General features: G+C 49.8%; 1 protein-coding gene across 2 annotated transcripts in view; it reads right to left on the bottom strand.

The window, feature by feature from the left end:
- The window catches only part of ARHGAP39 (Rho GTPase activating protein 39), a 198,933-nt gene that overhangs the window by 17,999 nt on the left and 163,227 nt on the right, over nt 1-17,707 (bottom strand). For both annotated transcript variants that reach the window (XM_028736038.2, XM_028736039.2), the window contains one exon: nt 8,711-8,784. In XM_028736038.2, coding sequence (XP_028591871.2) covers nt 8,711-8,784 — 74 coding nt within the window. The remainder of the gene's footprint in view (nt 1-8,710; nt 8,785-17,707) is intronic.

Here is a 17,707-nt window from a genome sequence, read left to right as displayed (position 1 = left end):
GGGAGCCGGCGTACAGCTTCCGGGTTATGTGGCCAGCATATGACTAAGCCGCTTCTGGCGAACCAGAGCAGCACACGGAAATGCTGTTTACCTTCCCGCCAGAGCGGCACCTATTTTTCTACTTGCACTGGTGTGCTTTGGAACTGCTAGGTGGGCAGGAGCAGGGACCGAGCAACGGGAGCTCACCCCGTCGCGGGGATTTGAACCGCTGACCTTCTGACTGGCAAGCCCAAGAGGCTCAGTGGTTTAACCCATAGCGCCACCCGCATCCCTGCCAACTGGTTGGTGCCCTTGGGAGACAGTCTGGTAGGGCAGAGCGCAAGGAGGTTGACAGTAGGGGGCAGCAGAGCAAAAGAAGAAGAAGAAGAAGAAGAAGAAGAGTTTGGATTTGATATCCCGCCTTTCACTCCCTTTAAGGAGTCTCAAAGCGGCTAACATTCTCCTTTCCCTTCCTCCCCCACAACAAACACTCTGTGGGGTGAGTGGGGCTGAGAGACTTCAAAGAAGTGTGACTGGCCCAAGGTCACCCAGCAGCTGCATGTGGAGGAGCAGAGACGCAAACCCGGTTCCCCAGATTACGAGTCTACCGCTCTTAACCACTACACCACATTGGAGTCTGCTACTTCCAAATTTGTCTGTCTCTTCCTCCTGGACGCAAAGGAGGAGGAAGCCGACAGGCAAGGCGACGCCCTGGGCTGGTTGGCAGCAGGTGGGGACTGGCTGGGAGCGGACTGTTGGAGGGAGAGTACCTCACTGGACTCTCATGGACTGGCACCCCCAGGTTGCCCCTCCAGCCCAGGTGCAGAAGATCCCAGCGGCTGCGCAAGCGGCTGTCCCACCGGCATTCCTCACATGAATACTTCTCCTCCAGGTCAGGGAGGAGGAAAATGTGAGCCATGCACCCACACAGATATCCAGGACGCAAAATGTGTGGCCTGGACCACATCCGTGGAAGAGGGATGTTGGCCTGATGTGAACAGCATGAGCCTTTCTCATCTTCCAAAAGCAGAACCCCAGCCCTGGGGTCTCCTGCGTCCGACTCTTCGGGGTTGGGAGGTTTTAGGGGGCAGTGCCATGACTGCAGATGGTGGCCAAAGACCTAGATCAATGGTTCCCCCAAAAGGGGGGGGCAACACCCACGAGGCAGTGGGATTACCAGGGTGGCCGCTAAGGGGCAAGGGGGCAGCAGGGGGCGCTGGAGGTGCAAAGAACTATTAGACTTTGAAAAGCTGGCATTGCCAGTTCATCGGTTTTTCAGAATTCAACTAAATAAGTGTGCATTGGGTTTTGTCCAAATCATTGCCACTGCTCTGAATTCAACTGTGTTATCGCCTTCCTTAGGGGGCCGGGGAAAAGGCTCTGCTGAATAATGCTTTTTATAGGGTAGGGGGCACTGGGGATGAGCGAACAAAGCAGGAGAGGGTCCAAAAAGGTTTCGGAACCACTGAGCGAGAGCAAGCTCCTCAGGGGAGCAGGTGGGTCTGCGCAAAAGGAGGAACCCTCCTGCTCTCGCACCGCTCCTCTCGTCCGCCAGCCCAGCCAGCCCCACGTGCCAACATTCGGCTCTAGTTAAAATTTCATCCTCTTCCATTATTGATGGGGAAAGACAGGCGTTCCCTGGCATTTCGAGAGAGCACACATTGCTTTAACCCTCTGCATGCTGCAAACACCACCTCTGGAGGGAAAAACGGCAGAGGAGCTGCCCTGATTTCAGCTCCACAGGGTGCTAATTCCTGCTGGTCTCGAATTGCTCTCTCTCCCCCTCCACACAAGCGCGCGCGCGCGCACACACACACACACACACACACACACACACACAAATATGGCACAGCAACTGCCTTTGACAAGCCTCTTGTATCCCCCGTGGCCATGTAAACAGCCACACAGTTGCCACCTTGCCCCCGGAAATTTCTGCATATCATCGGAGCGCTCCTACGAGTTATTTCTGTGACTCAGAAGGGAGCAGGGGGTTGTGGCCTAAAATTCTGCGATCAAGAATCCTGGATTCTGCAATGTTATGCAAATTAAGTACGGCTCAGCCACCAGCAACATGGCCGGGGCTGATAGGGGCTCTTGTCCAAAAAAACTGGAGGGCGGCAGGGCAGCAAAGGCTGGTCCAAAACCGATGTATCGCCTAGTAATAATGGCAGAAAAGGTTGGTGTTTGTCCTACCACTGAACCCGTTTTGTTCATCGTGAGACATTTGGGGAGCTAGTTGTGGCCTAGTGGGTAGAGCACCATACTAGGACCTGGGTGACCAGGGTTCAAATCCCCCTCTTCACTGAGTGACGCTTGGGCCAGCCGCAGTCTCTCTGCCTAAGCTACCTCCCAAGGTTGTTGTGAAGATAACACGGAGAGGGAGAGAACCCTGCACGCCGCCTGGAGCTCCGTGGAAGAAAAAGTGGGATGCAAATGCGATAAAATGAAAGTAGATTCTGTGGACGCTCGGACTTCACAGCCCTGAATCCGGAACAGACCCCTACCCAGCTGCCTTTGAGAGCGGTTCCTTCTCCTGAACGTCCTGAACGAACGTGATCCATCTCACTCTCCTCTTTTCTCCAGATGTCTCCCGAGTCTTTCCAGACTACATTCTCTCCTTCTCTCCCCCCCCCCCCCATCTTCCCCCACCGGCCGTCTTGCCAACGTGCGGAAAAACAAGAGCCGCAGCCATTTGTCCTAATGAAAGCGGGAGATCAAGTGAGTCATCATCTTCTGCTCCGCCGCCCCTTGCAAGGAGCTTAGCAAACCGGGAGCGTGAAACAGCTGTGGCGAGGAAGGGGCTGGAAGTTCCTTGCAGACCCTCTTGTGGGCGTCTGTTGTAAACGAGCGTGCCGTTGTTCAACAGGTGCAGTTCAAGAGGCCCGAGAGCTGCAGGTGTGGCTCAGAATGTCTTGAGACCGAGCGCTGTGCCAATCTGAACTTTCCCAAAACTTTATTTTCCTGTAGATCAAGGCCTGAGTAAAAGCTGGCAAACCTTGATATAAAAAGCACCCCCCCCACACACACAATTAGTGAGCTTTATTGAGCCTTATCCTGATCGTGTCCTGGAAGGCTTCTTGATCTCCTAATATTGGCTCAAAACAGCACTGTACTTAAACCCCGGCTTTTCAATGGTTGTTTCGCTCTCAAAGCTTTGCCGTGGACTCCCTTTTCAATCTATGTTCTTGAGGTCCAGCCTGACACGGTAGTGGCACCTGCCCTGTGGAATGCCCTCCCACCAGATGTCAGAGAGAACAACTAGCAGACTTTTAGATGACATCTGAAGTCAGCCCTGTTTAGGGAAGCTTTTAATGTTTGATGCATTACTGTATTTTAATATTGTGTTGGAGGCCGCCCAGAGTGGCTCGTGAAACCGAGCCAGATGGGCGGGGTATAAATAATAAATTATTATTATTATTATTATTATTATTATTATTATTATTATTATTATTATTATTACTACTACTACTACTACTACTACTACTACACTCGGCTTTTCTTCAGGACACATAAACCCATCCCTTTCTTGCTTTCCTTTTAGTATGGGTCAGCGGCAAATGTCACACTCCCCCTCTCTCTTCAGTCTTTTGGCAGGGATAAAGGTAAAGGTAAAGGTACCCCTGCCCGTACGGGCCAGTCTTGACAGACTCTGGGGTTGTGCGCCCATCTCACTCAAGAGGCCGGGAGCCAGCGCTGTGCGCAGACACTTCCGGGTCACGTGGCCAGCGTGACATTGCTGCTCTGGCGAGCCAGAGCCGCACACGGAAACGCCGTTTACCTTCCCGCTAGTAAGCGGCCCCTATTTATCTACTTGCACCCGGGGGTGCTTTCGAACTGCTAGGTTGGCAGGCGCTGGGACCGAGAGACGGGAGCGCGGGGATTCAAACCGCCGACCTTTCGATCGGCAAGCCCTAGGCACTGAGGCTTTTACCCACAGCGCCACCCGCATCCCTTTTTGACAGGGATAGGGCCGTCTTAAACATATCCGGCTCCCTCCGGCGCTCCCCGTTTCCCAGAGTTTTTTAGGGAGGGCGGCGCTGCTGGTGGGGCTGGAGGAGGCGGGCAGTGGCTGGAGGGGGGCTCCTCCGGTGGGGAAGAGGCAGAGGCTGGATGCGGCGCCTTCTGGCTCAGCTGGACGCTTCGTACTGCGGTGGCCATGGCAGACGGAGGCTCCGGGCGCGGCACAGCGCTGCTTTGATGTGGCATGGCAGAGACGGGCAAGGGTGGCAAGCTGATGTCCAGCCTCCGCCTCTTCCCTGGCGCCCTCCAGAACTTGGCGTCCTGGTGCCCCGCACCACTAGCCTCTATGGGTAAGACGCCTCTGGACAGGGATCCTTCTTTTACTCTTCATATCAAGGTATGGATACTGTGGGAGCAGCACCTCTATACAGTGGTACTTCGGGTTAAGAACTTACTGTATTTTTCACTCTATAAGACGTACGTTTCCCCTCCTAAAAAGTAAGGGGAAATGTGTGTGCGTCTTATGGAGCGAATGCAGGTGGGAGGCTCTGCCAGCGCTCCCTTTAAAGAGCCGCACACACACTCTGTGCGCTCTTTAAAGGGAGCACAGCTCTTGGGGGAACCTTAGCCGAACGCAGCCTTTCTCGGCCAGGGGACGAAGGCTCCCATTGCCGGGGAGGGGCTGCGCATGGCTAAGCCAGAAGCCAGGACAGCCAGCGGGATTGCAGCGCAGCTTTTGGCTTAGCCGTGCGCAGCCTCTCCCGGGCAGTGGGAGTCCTGGCTTCTGGAATTCAGAATTTTTTTTTTCTTGTTTTCCTCTTCCAAAAACTAGGTGCGTCTTATGGTCTGGTGCGTCTTATAGAGCAAAAAATACAGTGATTCGTTCCAGAGGTCTGTTCTTAACCTGAAACTGTTCTTAACCTGAAGCACCACTTTAGCTAATGGGGCCTCCCGCTGCCGCCGGAGCACGATTTCTGTTCTCATCCTGAAGCAAAGTTCTTAACCCGAGGTACTATTTCTGGGTTAGCAGAGTCTGTAACCTGAAGTGTAAATAACCTGAAGTGTATGTAACTTGAGGTACCACTGTATTCTGCCACTTTCATTTCTTGCAATAAGCCAACCTTCCTTTATTCCTCTTGTGGGAGGACTTGGCTTGGGGGCACAGCTGTCAACTTTTCCCTTTTCTTGCGAGGAGTCCTATTCGGAATAAGGGAATTTCCCTTTAAAAAAGGGAAACGTTGACAGCTATGGTTGGGGGTGGCATAAGGTTAAAGGGCAAACACATATTCATGACAAATGCATGTTAATAATGTGAGCAAAATCCCCTAAGCCTGTTAGTAGCGTGTGCTGGGAAAGGCCTGAGTGCTGGACATACACGTGGGTTCAGATGTGCGCTTTGTGACGATGCAAAATTCTTCACTGCAGTTCAACCTGTTTCGGAGTTTTGAAAACCTGCAAATTCATAAAACTCAGGGGGAAATCTAACCAACTAAGGAAGCAACTTGAGAAAGAAGCGTGTCTTAGGGCTGGGCGATATATATCGTCCAAAACTGGTTTGAAGTCCACACTGTGATACCGGTTTCATAATTTTTTGGCCTGGCAGTGTATCACAAATCATGACATGTGTTTCTGTGCGATATGCAAAAAAATCACAATGCGGGAAAAACCATGAAGCCAGCCAATTCCTCTCCCTACCGCAATTTCTGTTTCAGTCATTGTGATATATCGTGATGCTTAGTGGGTGATATATCACAATGTTGAAAACCAGATATCGCTCAACCCTAGAGTGTATGTGTGTGTGTGTGTACAAATACACACACATGCCTGTGTTGAACCCCTGCAAAGGAACATGCGGGGGCAATTGCACTTTCCACTCATTAACTTAGGGAGTAATCAAGCACGGCGTTCTCTAGAGCTACAAACGGGAGCTGGTCAAGAGTAGTACTACCTGTAAGAACATGAGAAGAACCTGCTGGATCTAGAACAGCTCCAGGGAAACAAGGCGAGTCCGGATGTAGCCCCACAGTGCTGCCCCAGCTCTTCAAGGCTGGGCCAACCTTCCGGCATCTCCTCCTCACCCGCTGCCCCTGTCTTGCCCTTTAAGCGGCTTCTCTCCTTCCTTGACTCAGGCTCAAGCGGAAAGGTCAGCGGGGGGAGTTTCCCCGTGAAAGGCTCTCTTTGTGGTTCCACCTCTTTGTGGGTCTCTCCCCCACAAAGGAGCCTCAGGCTGGCTAGATCTGGGTATTCTCCTGCTATGAAAGGAACCCTTTCTTAAAATGGCCGGATGCAGGAAGCCAGGAATGCCAACGTCTCAGCACTTCTTCCTATTCCGGGGGGTGGGAGAAGAACCCTGCCTGGTCTGCAGAAGGAGGCCTTCAAGCCATTCCTCTCATCTCTAGATATGATGGAACAGGAACTCAGAAGCCCCTTCTCCGTCCTCTCCAACACCATGGAGTGAAGAGGACGACAGCGCTATTCTTTCTTTCTTTCTTTCTTTCTTTCTTTCTTTCTTTCTTTCTTTCTTTCTTTCTTTCTTTCTTTCGCAATCCCTCATAGCCAAGTAAGATTTTCTTCCATAAACACGGTTTTAACAGTGAGTCCGTAAGTGACTAAGACTTGCCGATCAGAAGGTAGGCAGTTCGAATCCCCGTGACGGGTTGAGCTCCCGTTGCTCGGTCCCTACTCCTGCCAACATAGCAGTTCGAAAGCACGTCAAAGTGCAAGTAGATAAATAAGTACCGGTGTTTCCATGCACTGCTCTGGTTCGCCAGAAGCAGCTTAGTCATGCTGGCCACATGACCCGGAAGCTGTATGCTGGCTTCCTCGGCCAGTAAAGCGAGATGAGCGCTGCAACCCCAGAGTTGGACCTAATGGTCAGGGGTCCCTTTACCTTTAAGGTGCTACTGGGCAATTACTTTATATATATAATTGGCAGACAGAGAAGCAGAAGTACCTTATTTTCATTACTATTATTATCATTATCTTTTTTATTTCTACCGCTCCGGCGGGAAGGTAAACGGCGTTTCCGTGTGCTGCTCTGGTTCGCCAGAAGCAGCTTAGTCATGCTGGCCACATGACCCGGAAGCTGTACGCCGGCTTCCTCAGCCAATAAAGCGAGATGAGCGCCGCAACCCCAGAGTCGGTCACGACTGGACCTAATGGTCAGGGGTCCCTTTACCGTGACTGTGGAGGCCAATTCTGGATCCACAGGTCCTTCCACGATGGGGACATAGTTTTCCGGGCGGGAGTTGATCATGGTGTGGATTTGCCAAGTGTGCCTTCCTCTTAGCACGTCTCTCCCTTGCGTCCTGAGTTTGAGCATCTTCAAAGCCCATGACACTTTTGGTAAAGCCTGTTCTCCAACTGGAGCGCTCGCAGGCCAGTGTTTCCCAGTTGTCGGTGTTTATACTACATTTGTTTAGATTTGCCTTGAGAGAGTCTTTGAACCACTTTTGTTGACCACCAGCATTACACTTTCCATTTTTAAGTTGGGAATAGAGTAGTTGCTTTGGAAGATGATCATCAGGCAACCGCACAACACGACCAGTCCAACGAAGCTGATGTTGAAAAATCATTGCTTCGGCACTGGTAATCTTTGCTTCTTCCAGTATACTGATATTAGTTTGCCAGTCTTCCTAATCCAGCGAGTGGGGGACAGCGCTATGGATGGCTGCTAGCCACAATGGCTGTGCTCTGACTCCCCAGTTGGAGGCAGCAATGCTCTTGATCCTGCTTGTGGGCCTTCTGGCGGTTCCCTCATTGCGAGAAGCAAAGCTACAGGGAACCAGGCAGAGGGCCTTCTTGGTAGTGGCGCCCGCCCTGTGGAACGCCCTCCCATCAGATGTCAAAACGATAAACAACTACCTGACATTCAGAAGACATCTTAAGGCAGCCCTGTTGTTGTTGTTGTTGTTGTTATTATTATTATTATTATTATTATTATGGATTTCCCACTGGGGCACCTGGTCGGCCACAATGAGGACAAGAGACTGGACTAGATGGGCCACTGGCCTGATTCAGCAGGCTCGTCTTATGTCATCATCATCATCATCATCATCATCATTATCTTCTGAAGAAGTGTGCAAGCACACGAAAGCTTATACCCAGAACAAACTTAGTTGGTCTCTAAGGTGCTACTGGTGCTGTGGGTTAAACCACAGAGCCTAGGACTCTGTCAGAAGGTCAGCGGTTCAAATCCCCACGACGGGGTGAGCTCCCGTTGCTTGGTCCCTGCTCCTCCCAACCTAGCAGTTCGAAAGCACGTCAAAGTGCAAGTAGATAAAAAGGTACCGCTCCGGCGGGAAGGTAAACGGCGTTTCCGTGCGCTGCTCTGGTTCGCCAGAAGCGGCTTAGTCATGCTGGCCACATGACCCAGAAGCTGTACGCCGGCTCCCTCGGCCAATAAAGCGAGATGAGCGCCGCAACCCCAGAGTCGGCTACGACTGGACCTAATGGTCAGAAGTCCTTTACTTAAGGTGCTACTGGACAATTACTTTATATATATAACTGGCAGAGAGAGAAGCAGAAGTACCTTATTTTCCTTTTAAAAAAATTATTATTATTATTATTATTATTATTATTATTATTATTATTATTTTCTTTTTTCTTTCTTAATCTCTTTCTTTTGATAAGAAGTTTAATGTTTTAGTTTGAGGGGGAAAGATATTTGATAATAAGCTTTGTATTCTTCTTTATACTCTAACAAAATTTCACAGATCGGTAGATCAAATCCACACCCAAAAACTAGACAGAAAGGAGAGGATGGCAGTACCTTTTTGGCGCCGGTCAATGCTGCTTTCTGGAGCTTGCTGTAACAGTACTTGGCGTAAGTGCTTATTGCCACCCCTAGAAGAGAAGAGGGAGAGAGAGAGAAAGCAGCAAGTCAGAGCCAGGACAACCCACAAGGCCACCCTAACAAGAAAGAGACCCGGACAGGAGAAACCCCAGCAGCGTCCTCAAGAGAAGCCATCAGAGCAGCCTTTTCCAACCAGCCCCTCTCAGCCTTCCTTCGAGAAGCTCATTTCCGGCCACGGCGACCCGAGACGGACCTTGGCAGAGCAAGTCCTCCGGCGAACCCCTTGCTCCGGCCGTGAGCTCGGCAAGAACCGCGTGCGAGCGACATGCAATGGCATCCGGACTCCTGCAGGACTCGCTGTCTCCCTCGAAGCCACTTGCCACCCTCCCATCCCTCCAGCGCCGCTACCAGTACGTTTGGCTCCCAGTACGTTTCCAGACACAATTCAAAGTGTTGGTGCTGACCTTTAAAGCCCTAAACAGCCTCGGCCGTTCCCTCGCTACGAGAAGCCAAGCTACAGGGAACCAGGCAGAGGGCCTTCTCGGTGGTGGCACCCGCCCTGTAGAACGCCCTCCCATCAGATGTCAAAGAGATAAACAACTACCTGACAATCAGAAGACATCTGAAGGCAGCCCTGTTCAGGGAAGATTTTAATGTATGACGTATTAGTGTATTTTTGGTCTTTGTGGAAGCCGCCCAGTGTGGCTGGGGAAACCCAGCCAGATGGGCGGGGTACAAATAATAAATTATTATTATTGTTATTGTTATTACCAAACCCGCCCTGACATGGCCTCTCCTCCTCCCAGAGGGGAGGGGTTGTGAGTGGGAGCAGCTTCCCGGAGTGGCAGGGAGGCGTGTTGGGCTCCCTCCTCCCGATTGCTTCTGCTGCCGCGGGCAAGCCTTCCAGCCGCCCAATAGGGCTGGCTGGTGGGCGGGGCTAGCCGCATTTAAACGGCCACGGCAGCGCTCAGCTCCCAGTCTGTTCCTGCTTTCTCCGGATCTCCCGCCCTCCATCCCTCTAAGGTCAGCTTCTTTTTGCATCTTGACCTTGCTATGGACTTCGGTTGGTCACCTTGGTTGCCCAAGGGGCCTGGTAGGACTTTTTTATCCATTTGGCAAACTGGCACCAGCCTCTTGGTTTTTCCACCTACCTCCTAGCAACTCATGACAACTTTCTGGTATTGGCGGTTAGGCACTGGAATATGTGTGCTGTGTTGGAGGATTGGGTATGGGCCATCATCTACCCCTCCTCTTTTGGGTATTCCATTAAAGGAATCCGGCGGTCGTGGATCCTGTCCGATGCCCTGCTGGTGGCTAGGGCCATGGCACGACCCCCGGTGATGTCATGGGGGAGCTCCCAGTTGTACAGTCATACCTCGGGTTGAAGTAGCTTCAGGATGAATATTTTTGGGTTGTGCTCCGTGGCGACCCGGAAGTAATGGAGTGCGTTACTTCCAGGTTTCACCGCTTGCGAATGCGCTCAAAATGACGTCACACACATGCGCGGAAGCGGCGAAACACGGCCTGCGCATGTGCAGACGTGCAGTCGCGTCTTACGTTTACTTCAAGATGCGAACGGGACTCTGGAACGGATCCTGTTCGTATCCAGAGGTATCACTGTATTTGCATCAAAAAGCTCCTCCCACTGGTTGTTAACCCTGATATGACTCCCGTGGAGTCTTGTATTGCTGTTTCATCCAATGCCTAAGCCAATACTACTCACATGCTGTAACCAATAAAAGCTACGGCCTAATTTTGCCCATTAACCATGCAGGTATCGCAACTAAAGCATCCATTGCAGATCGCCCTCTGCACCTTCACAAAAAGCCACTACACTTAAGGGAGTGAGTAAAGTCGTAGAATTGCAGTTGTAGAGTTGGGAAGGAAGCATAAGGGATATTCAGTCCAACTCCTGCAACGCCCAATGTGGGACCCACGACCCTGAGATTATACGCAAACCTCACCAGGAAAATCACTGGCTCTTATTGCACTCAACCTTACAGTGCACACTTACTTTCCTTTCAACTCATCTCTGCCTTGGATTAAGACAGATCTTTAGAAACACCTTATAAACCTGTAACCTTAATCAGCTACCACTGGACAGGCTACCCTTCCAGATGTTCTCCAGATGTTCTAGACTCCCATCAGCCCCAGGCCACACGGCTACAGCCATCACCGCCTGAAGCCCCTCGACCACAGCTGGAACACTTGCAAACACTGAGGTCCAGCTCCAAGGGCCTTTTGGCGGTTCCCTCATTGCAAGAAGCAAAGCTACAGGGAACCAGGCAGAGGGCCTTCTCGGTGGTGGCGCCCTCCCTGTGGAACGCCCTCCCATCAGATGTCAAAGAGATAAACAACTACCTGACATTCAGAAGACATCTTAAGGCAGCCCTGTTCAGGGAAGTTTTTAGTGTGTGACATATTAGTGTATTTTTGGTCTTTGTTGGAAGCTGCCCAGAGTGGCCGGGAAAACCCATCCAGATGGGCGGGGTACAAATAATAAATTACTATTACTATTACTAAACACAACGCCTAATGAAGAAAAATGGTGCGTTGCGATAACAACATCCTAGGCTCCCCCAGCGAAAAGAGGAGTAGTTCTGCAGATATACCGGGTAATACTGAAGAAACGATGTGATAATAAGACGACTTATATGACCGAATCGGGGGCAGTACTAGCAATGCAAATGTCAGAAAAGGATTGGAAAAGATCCCGCAACCTGCTCATTTTTTGTGTAAATGCAAAGGGATTTTATTTGAAGTGTTAACGCTATGGTATTTGACCCCAATTATGATGAAGTAATTTGCTAACAACTGCCCAATTACCGATCGTGCAAAAGCGGAATTCTATCAAGGCACCTACAGGAGGGAACTGCTGGAGGCAGTATGTGTCCAAATGACAGTTGCTGTGAACGGCAAGTGCTGTGTGATTGTCATTGTGTGAGTGAGTTGACTGCCCCAATAGTATGAGACGGATTTCAGTTCTTAATGCTAATTTAACCAAAATACAAGCGAGCAACCAGGGAGGGAACCTGCATACTTATTTTTGCTACGTATTTCTTTGGGTTTTTTCTGTACTACCTGCTATGAAAATTCAATAAAGCAGTAAGTTTATACCCCTCCACAAAAAAGGCAGTTTTGTCCCTTCATTTCAAAGCGCCAGCTCCTTATCATTCCCAAGAAACTTTGGGAATATTAAACACATTGGTTTAAGTTCATGGTGGTAAGGTAAAGGTAAAGGCACCCCTGACCATTAGGTCCAGTCATGACCGACTCTGGGGTCATCGCACTTTATTGGCCGAGGGAGCCGGCGTACAGCTTCTGGGTCATGTGGCCAGCATGACTAAGCTGCTTCTGGCGAACCAGAGCAGCGCACGGAAATGCCGTTTACCTTCCCGCTGGAGTGGTACCTATTTATCTACTTGCACTTTGACGTGCTTTCAAACTGCTAGGTGGGCAGGAGCAGGGACTGAGCAACGGGAGCTCACCCCATTGCGGGGATTCGAACCACCCACCTTCTGATTGGCAAGTCCTAGGCTCTGTAGTTTAACCCAGAGTGCCATCCGCATCCCAATAAGTTCATGGTGGAGAAACCTTAAATAATGCAAGAGGGGCTCTGTATTCTCTGGTACCCGGCTATGCAATCATCAGAACAGGTTATCCAAATTCTTGCAAACCAACAGGGCAATGAGGCCCAGAAGCTGCCTTGGGAATGTCGTTTCCTGGAAGATCACAAACCCAGCATGCGGAAAGCACTGTGGCTAGATTCCCGTATGGATTTCGGACGGCCAAATCCCGCACAAGAGAAAATCCATCCACAGAGTGACCTTCAAGTCACCCTGGAGGGCTGTGAGCATGTGAGCAGAGAGAGCTCTGATCTTCCTGAAAGGGTGGCTATTAATATGTTGGCCGCACAGTCCCCCTGGGACTGGTAATCCAATTAAAGACACAGCCTTGCTCACAGAGGAGCATCTTGGGCAGCAGAAATGCCATGTGGCGGCAGCAGCAGCTACTGGTAACAGGCAGGGACCCTTTGACTCCCAGAAGTCACGTGGCCAAGTGTGCTGGCCCTGTCTCCTAACCTGCTAGCCATCCTGTTATGTACTGAGTTGAATAGAATCCAAAAGGCAGCAGTCTGATCGGTCCTAGAACATTAGGATCCAGAATGCAGCAGTCTGATTGGTCCTAGAACAATAGGGTCCAGAATGCAGCAGTCTGATTGGTCCACAGGAGCCACCCAATCCAGCTCCAGGTGGAAGTGAATTCGCAACCTGATTGGCTTACAGGTGAATCCCGGAAATAGCCAATCATGTGGGGCCCGTTGTGTAAATAATGTATATAAAGCAGACATTCTGGGGGAACTTCCATTCCTCCTCACCACTATGAGCTGAATAAAGAGCATGAAATCCACTCTCGACTCCCGAGTATATTTCACACCCTAAACAAGAAACGCAGAATCAGTGTTGGAACAAGTCAGGCCAATTCAGCCATGTGACATCCCCGGCCGACCTGGTGTTCTTCTGAAAGTTTTTGAGCGCAACTCCCATCAGTACCAGCTGTAGATCAGGGAAATGGGTCAAGGGTGGGCTCCTGCGACTGGCGCCTGCATTGCTACAGGTGCCATCGATAGTCCTCTCCTCCATCTCTGTGAATTTCCCTAGTCCTCTTTTAAAGCCATACAAGTTGCTGGTCACCACTGAGGGAGGGAGTTCCACAGTTTAACACACACTGCACACAGGGGGAAGATTATCACCACTGACAGTTCTGAAGACTTTCAGCGGCTGCCATATTAGCTACTGAGCTAAGTTTAATAATAAATAATAATAAATCTTTGTTTATACCCCGCCCTTCCCAGTTCAGAAAACCGGGCTCAGAGCGGCTAACAACAAATTTAAAACACGTAATTGATGCAACAAAAACACATAAAATATGGTATAAAACGTGAATAACAATAAAATCAAAAATCAATTTAGGGGGAAAAACCATCCAATAAATGTTAGATGATCCCCAGGGCTAGCTGGCTAAATTAGTCCTATTTGGGCCAGTGAGGAGACCAGGGGAGAATTAGTTGTGGGATCCTAGAGCAAGGAATCTTCATAAAAAGGGGAGGGTGAGGGAAAGGAAGGGGTATAAAAGATCAGGCAAAGGTCAAATTGAAAGCCAGGAGGAATAGCTCTGTCTTACAGGCCCTGCAGAAGGAGGTTAAATCCTCAAGGGCCCTGGTCTCATGGGACAGAGCATCCCACCAGGTCGGAGCCAACACTGAGAAGGCCCTGGCCCTGGTGGAAGATAACCTGACTTCCTTAGGGCCCGGGACCTCTAAACTATGGTTATTCATGGACCTTAAGGTCCTCTGCGGGGCAGACCAGGAGAGGCGGTCCCGTAAGGTGCATTATGCCCTGTGCACCTTCAGACCAGGATACAATAAAGGCCATCTCACCCCATATCCTGAACCCTGTGCTCTCATCAGGACGTCCGTTCCATGCAGGAGAGAATACAGATTCTGTCCATCCCTAGCCTCAGATCTACCGTTGCTCTGGAAAAGCAATGCAGAAAGAGACCTCGCCTGCTCTGAGCCACATTAAATTCCTCGGGCATTTGAAAATCCGGGACAGTTCTTTCTCCAGACGTCTTCCCCACAGAAAAAACAAATCTGGAGCTCGCCAGGGAGGTCTCCTTGTGAGCAGGGTCAGAAGGGGTCAGCTCCCCCAGTGCCGGCTGTCTTGGCAAAGGCTTGTTTGTTCCGCTTGTCTTCCTCTGCTTCTTGGGATCTCTGGGCGATGCTGACACATTGATGTGTCCAGGGGCTGGGGAAGAGGCAAGATCCAGATCTGCCAGAAAGGAAGAGACAAGGGTCCCTGGTGCTCAGTCTAGCTAGGATCTCCATCAAAGGGCCTTCGGAGCACTGCATAGCGACTAACAGGAGCAGGAGCAGCACAACAGCAATATTTCTGGTGGCTTTGGAAAGAAGAAGATGCTCGCTGGGAGGAGACGTCAAGATGCAAAAGCAGTAAGGACATAAGGAGAGATGGTTGGATCAGGCCAGGGACCCATTGAGTCCAGCACCCTGTTCTCACACCGGCCAACCAAAGGGAAACGCAGGAGCAGGATTCGAACACAGGAGCAGTCTCCCCTCCTGGTATTCAGAAACATTGCTGCCTCGAACCGCAGAGGCAGAGCACAGGTATCAGGGCTACCAGCCATTGAGAGCCCTCTACTCCTCCATGAATTTGGCCAGTCCTATTCTGTTTTTTTTTATATGCCTGTTGTCTTTCTCCATGGAGTTTTCTTGGCAGGGATACTGGAGTGGCTTGCTGGTTCCTGCTCCAGGTGGATCACGTTTGGTCAAAACTCTCCACTATGATCTGTCCATCTTGTGTGCCCTGCACGGCAGAGCTCATAGCTTCTCTGAGTTATTCACGCCCCTTCACCACGGCAAGGCAGTGAGACATGAAGGAGTGCTGGAGGAGACTCTTGAGAGTCCCATGGACTGCAAGAAGATCCAACCTATCCATTCTGAAGGAAATCAGCCCTGAGTGCTCACTGGAAGGACAGATCCTGAAGCTAAGGCTCCAAGACTTTGGCCACCTCATGAGAAGAGAAGACTCCCTGGAAAAGACCCTGATGTTGGGAAAGATGGAGGGCACAAGGAGAAGGGGACGACAGAGGACAAGATGGTTGGACAGTGTTCTTGGAGCTACTAGCATGAGTTTGACCAAACTGCGGGAGGCAGTGGAAGACAGGAGTGCCTGGTGTGCTCTGGTCCAGGGGGTCACGAAGAGCCGGACATGACTAAACGACTAAACAACAACAACACATTCTATTCTATTCTATTCTATTCTATTCTATTCTATTCTATTCTATTTTAATTCGAGTTCAGGATTTTTACATACATTATATTATCTCCTTCCAATTTTTAAATTTCACATACAATTTTTTCCTTTCCCTCCCTTCCCACCCCCACCCCCCATATCCATTGGAAGGGTTCAAACAATTATCCTCAGCCACGGGCATAGCGTCTTTAGTTTCCACTGAATGTCTTTTGTTCCAGTAGCTTTTATCCATTGAAGATAGGGGTGCCATCTTTTCCTTATCGTGGTGGACTTGACCTTCCACGTTGTTTCCTGTGACGTGACTACGACAATGTCCGACTGAATAAGTTCAAACAAATAACTATTCCATGCCTCTACTGTCCATTTTTCTCTATCTTTCCAACCTAAAGCTATTGTTGCCTTTCCTGCTAATATCATAGCTTTGAAGGTAGACTGGTCACCTTTCTCTATAGCCATGTTTCCAAGTATACCCAGTCATGAAATCAAAGTCTATTGAAAGCTTCACTTCAAAAATTTCATTAATAACCTTTAGGATTTTATTCCAGAATGCCCAGTCCTCTTTTAAATCCACCCAGCTTGATGGGAGTCACTATTTCCTGGCGGAGGGAATTCCACAGTAACTCTGCATTGCACAAAAAGGGACTTTCTTCCGCCTGGGAAGTGATATATAAAGATTTGAAGAGAATGTTGAAAATGACTTTTGTTTAAAAAAACACACACAACAGAAGCTATGATTTTGAAAGGTAGAGGACTTAACGGATTTACCATGCAAAAGACTTTGTTCCCGCATCTGAGAGTGGACGCCAGGCCAAGACTAGACCATCCCTATAAAAGGGAAGAAGCCGCCGCCAAAGAAAATAAAGGAGATTGGCAAAAACCAACTAATGAACTATGCAGGACATATTAGATAATTTGAAACCCTAGAAAGAAAAAGGACAATGTTTAAGGCATATTTTGCAAGCTTTGTGTATAGGTTTTTACATTAGTTGAACTTTTAAAGGTCTCTTGTAACAACATGAATAAGGTTTTAAAATGGGATAGTTAAGATTTTACGGACGTGCATGAATAAGTATAAAATAATCGAACCAGGAGGGGGAGTGGAGGGAAGTCAATTAAGATGTATGATTTAAAATTTTGATTGTGATGTGGGTTTTTTGCGTTATTGTTATTATAAAATTAATAAATTGTATGTGTATATATATATATATATATATATATATATATATATATGAGGGACTTTCTTCCACTTGTCCTGAAAATCTGCACAGCTTGCTTGTGCATGGTAAACTATGGCTTATGCAAGAGTTGGGGAACCTTTGCCACGCTGAGGGTTGCATTCCCTTGTGGGTAGGTCTCAGAGGGCCGAATGCGAGTGGAGGTGAGCAGGGCAAGTGGTGAAACACGGGTTGGGCGAATGAGATTCTTATTCTGCAGTTCCTACAGTGAGCTACACTGGAGCTTTGCAAAGACAAACACTTCCCTCTCCATCCAGGCGAACAAGAGGAACCATCGCGGCCAGGTAAAAGCACCTGAAGAGGGTGCAGAGTTTGGCAAGGGAAGGCGGTGACTTGGGGACATGTAGCTTGAGAAGGTGCTGGAGGAGACTCTTGAGAGTCCCATGGACTGCAAGAAGATCAAACCTCTCCATTCTGAAGGAAATCAGCCCTGAGTGCTCACTGGAAGGACAGATCCTGAAGCTGAGGCTCCAAGACTTTGGCCACCTCATGAGAAGAGAAGACTCCCTGGAAAAGACCCTGATGTTGGGAACGATGGAGGGCGCAAGGAGAAGGGGACGATAGAGGACGAGAAGGTTGGACAGTGTTCTCAAAGCTACCAGCATGAGTTTGACCAAACTGCGGGAGGCGGTGGAAGACAGGAGTGCCTGGCGTGCTCTGGTCCAGGGGGTCACGAAGAGTTGGACATGACTAAACAACAGCTTGAGAAGGCATGGCCTGAGGAGAGTCCCAAGGGCCGCGTAGAGAGGTTTGGAGGGCCACACCTGGCCCTGAGGTTCTTCCACTCCAGGTTAGGGCTTAACCCAGTGGTTCCCAGAGCGGTACCTATTTATCTACCTGCACTTTTTGTGTGCTTTCGAACTGCTAGGTTGGCAGGAGCTGGGACAGAGCGATGGAAGCCCAGC

This window comes from Podarcis muralis, chromosome 8, assembly GCF_964188315.1.
Source record: "Podarcis muralis chromosome 8, rPodMur119.hap1.1, whole genome shotgun sequence".
In the NCBI taxonomy this organism is placed as follows: domain Eukaryota; kingdom Metazoa; phylum Chordata; class Lepidosauria; order Squamata; family Lacertidae; genus Podarcis; species Podarcis muralis.
The sequence above is the reverse complement of the archived record's forward strand: the minus strand, read 5'-3'. Positions and strand labels throughout refer to the sequence as shown.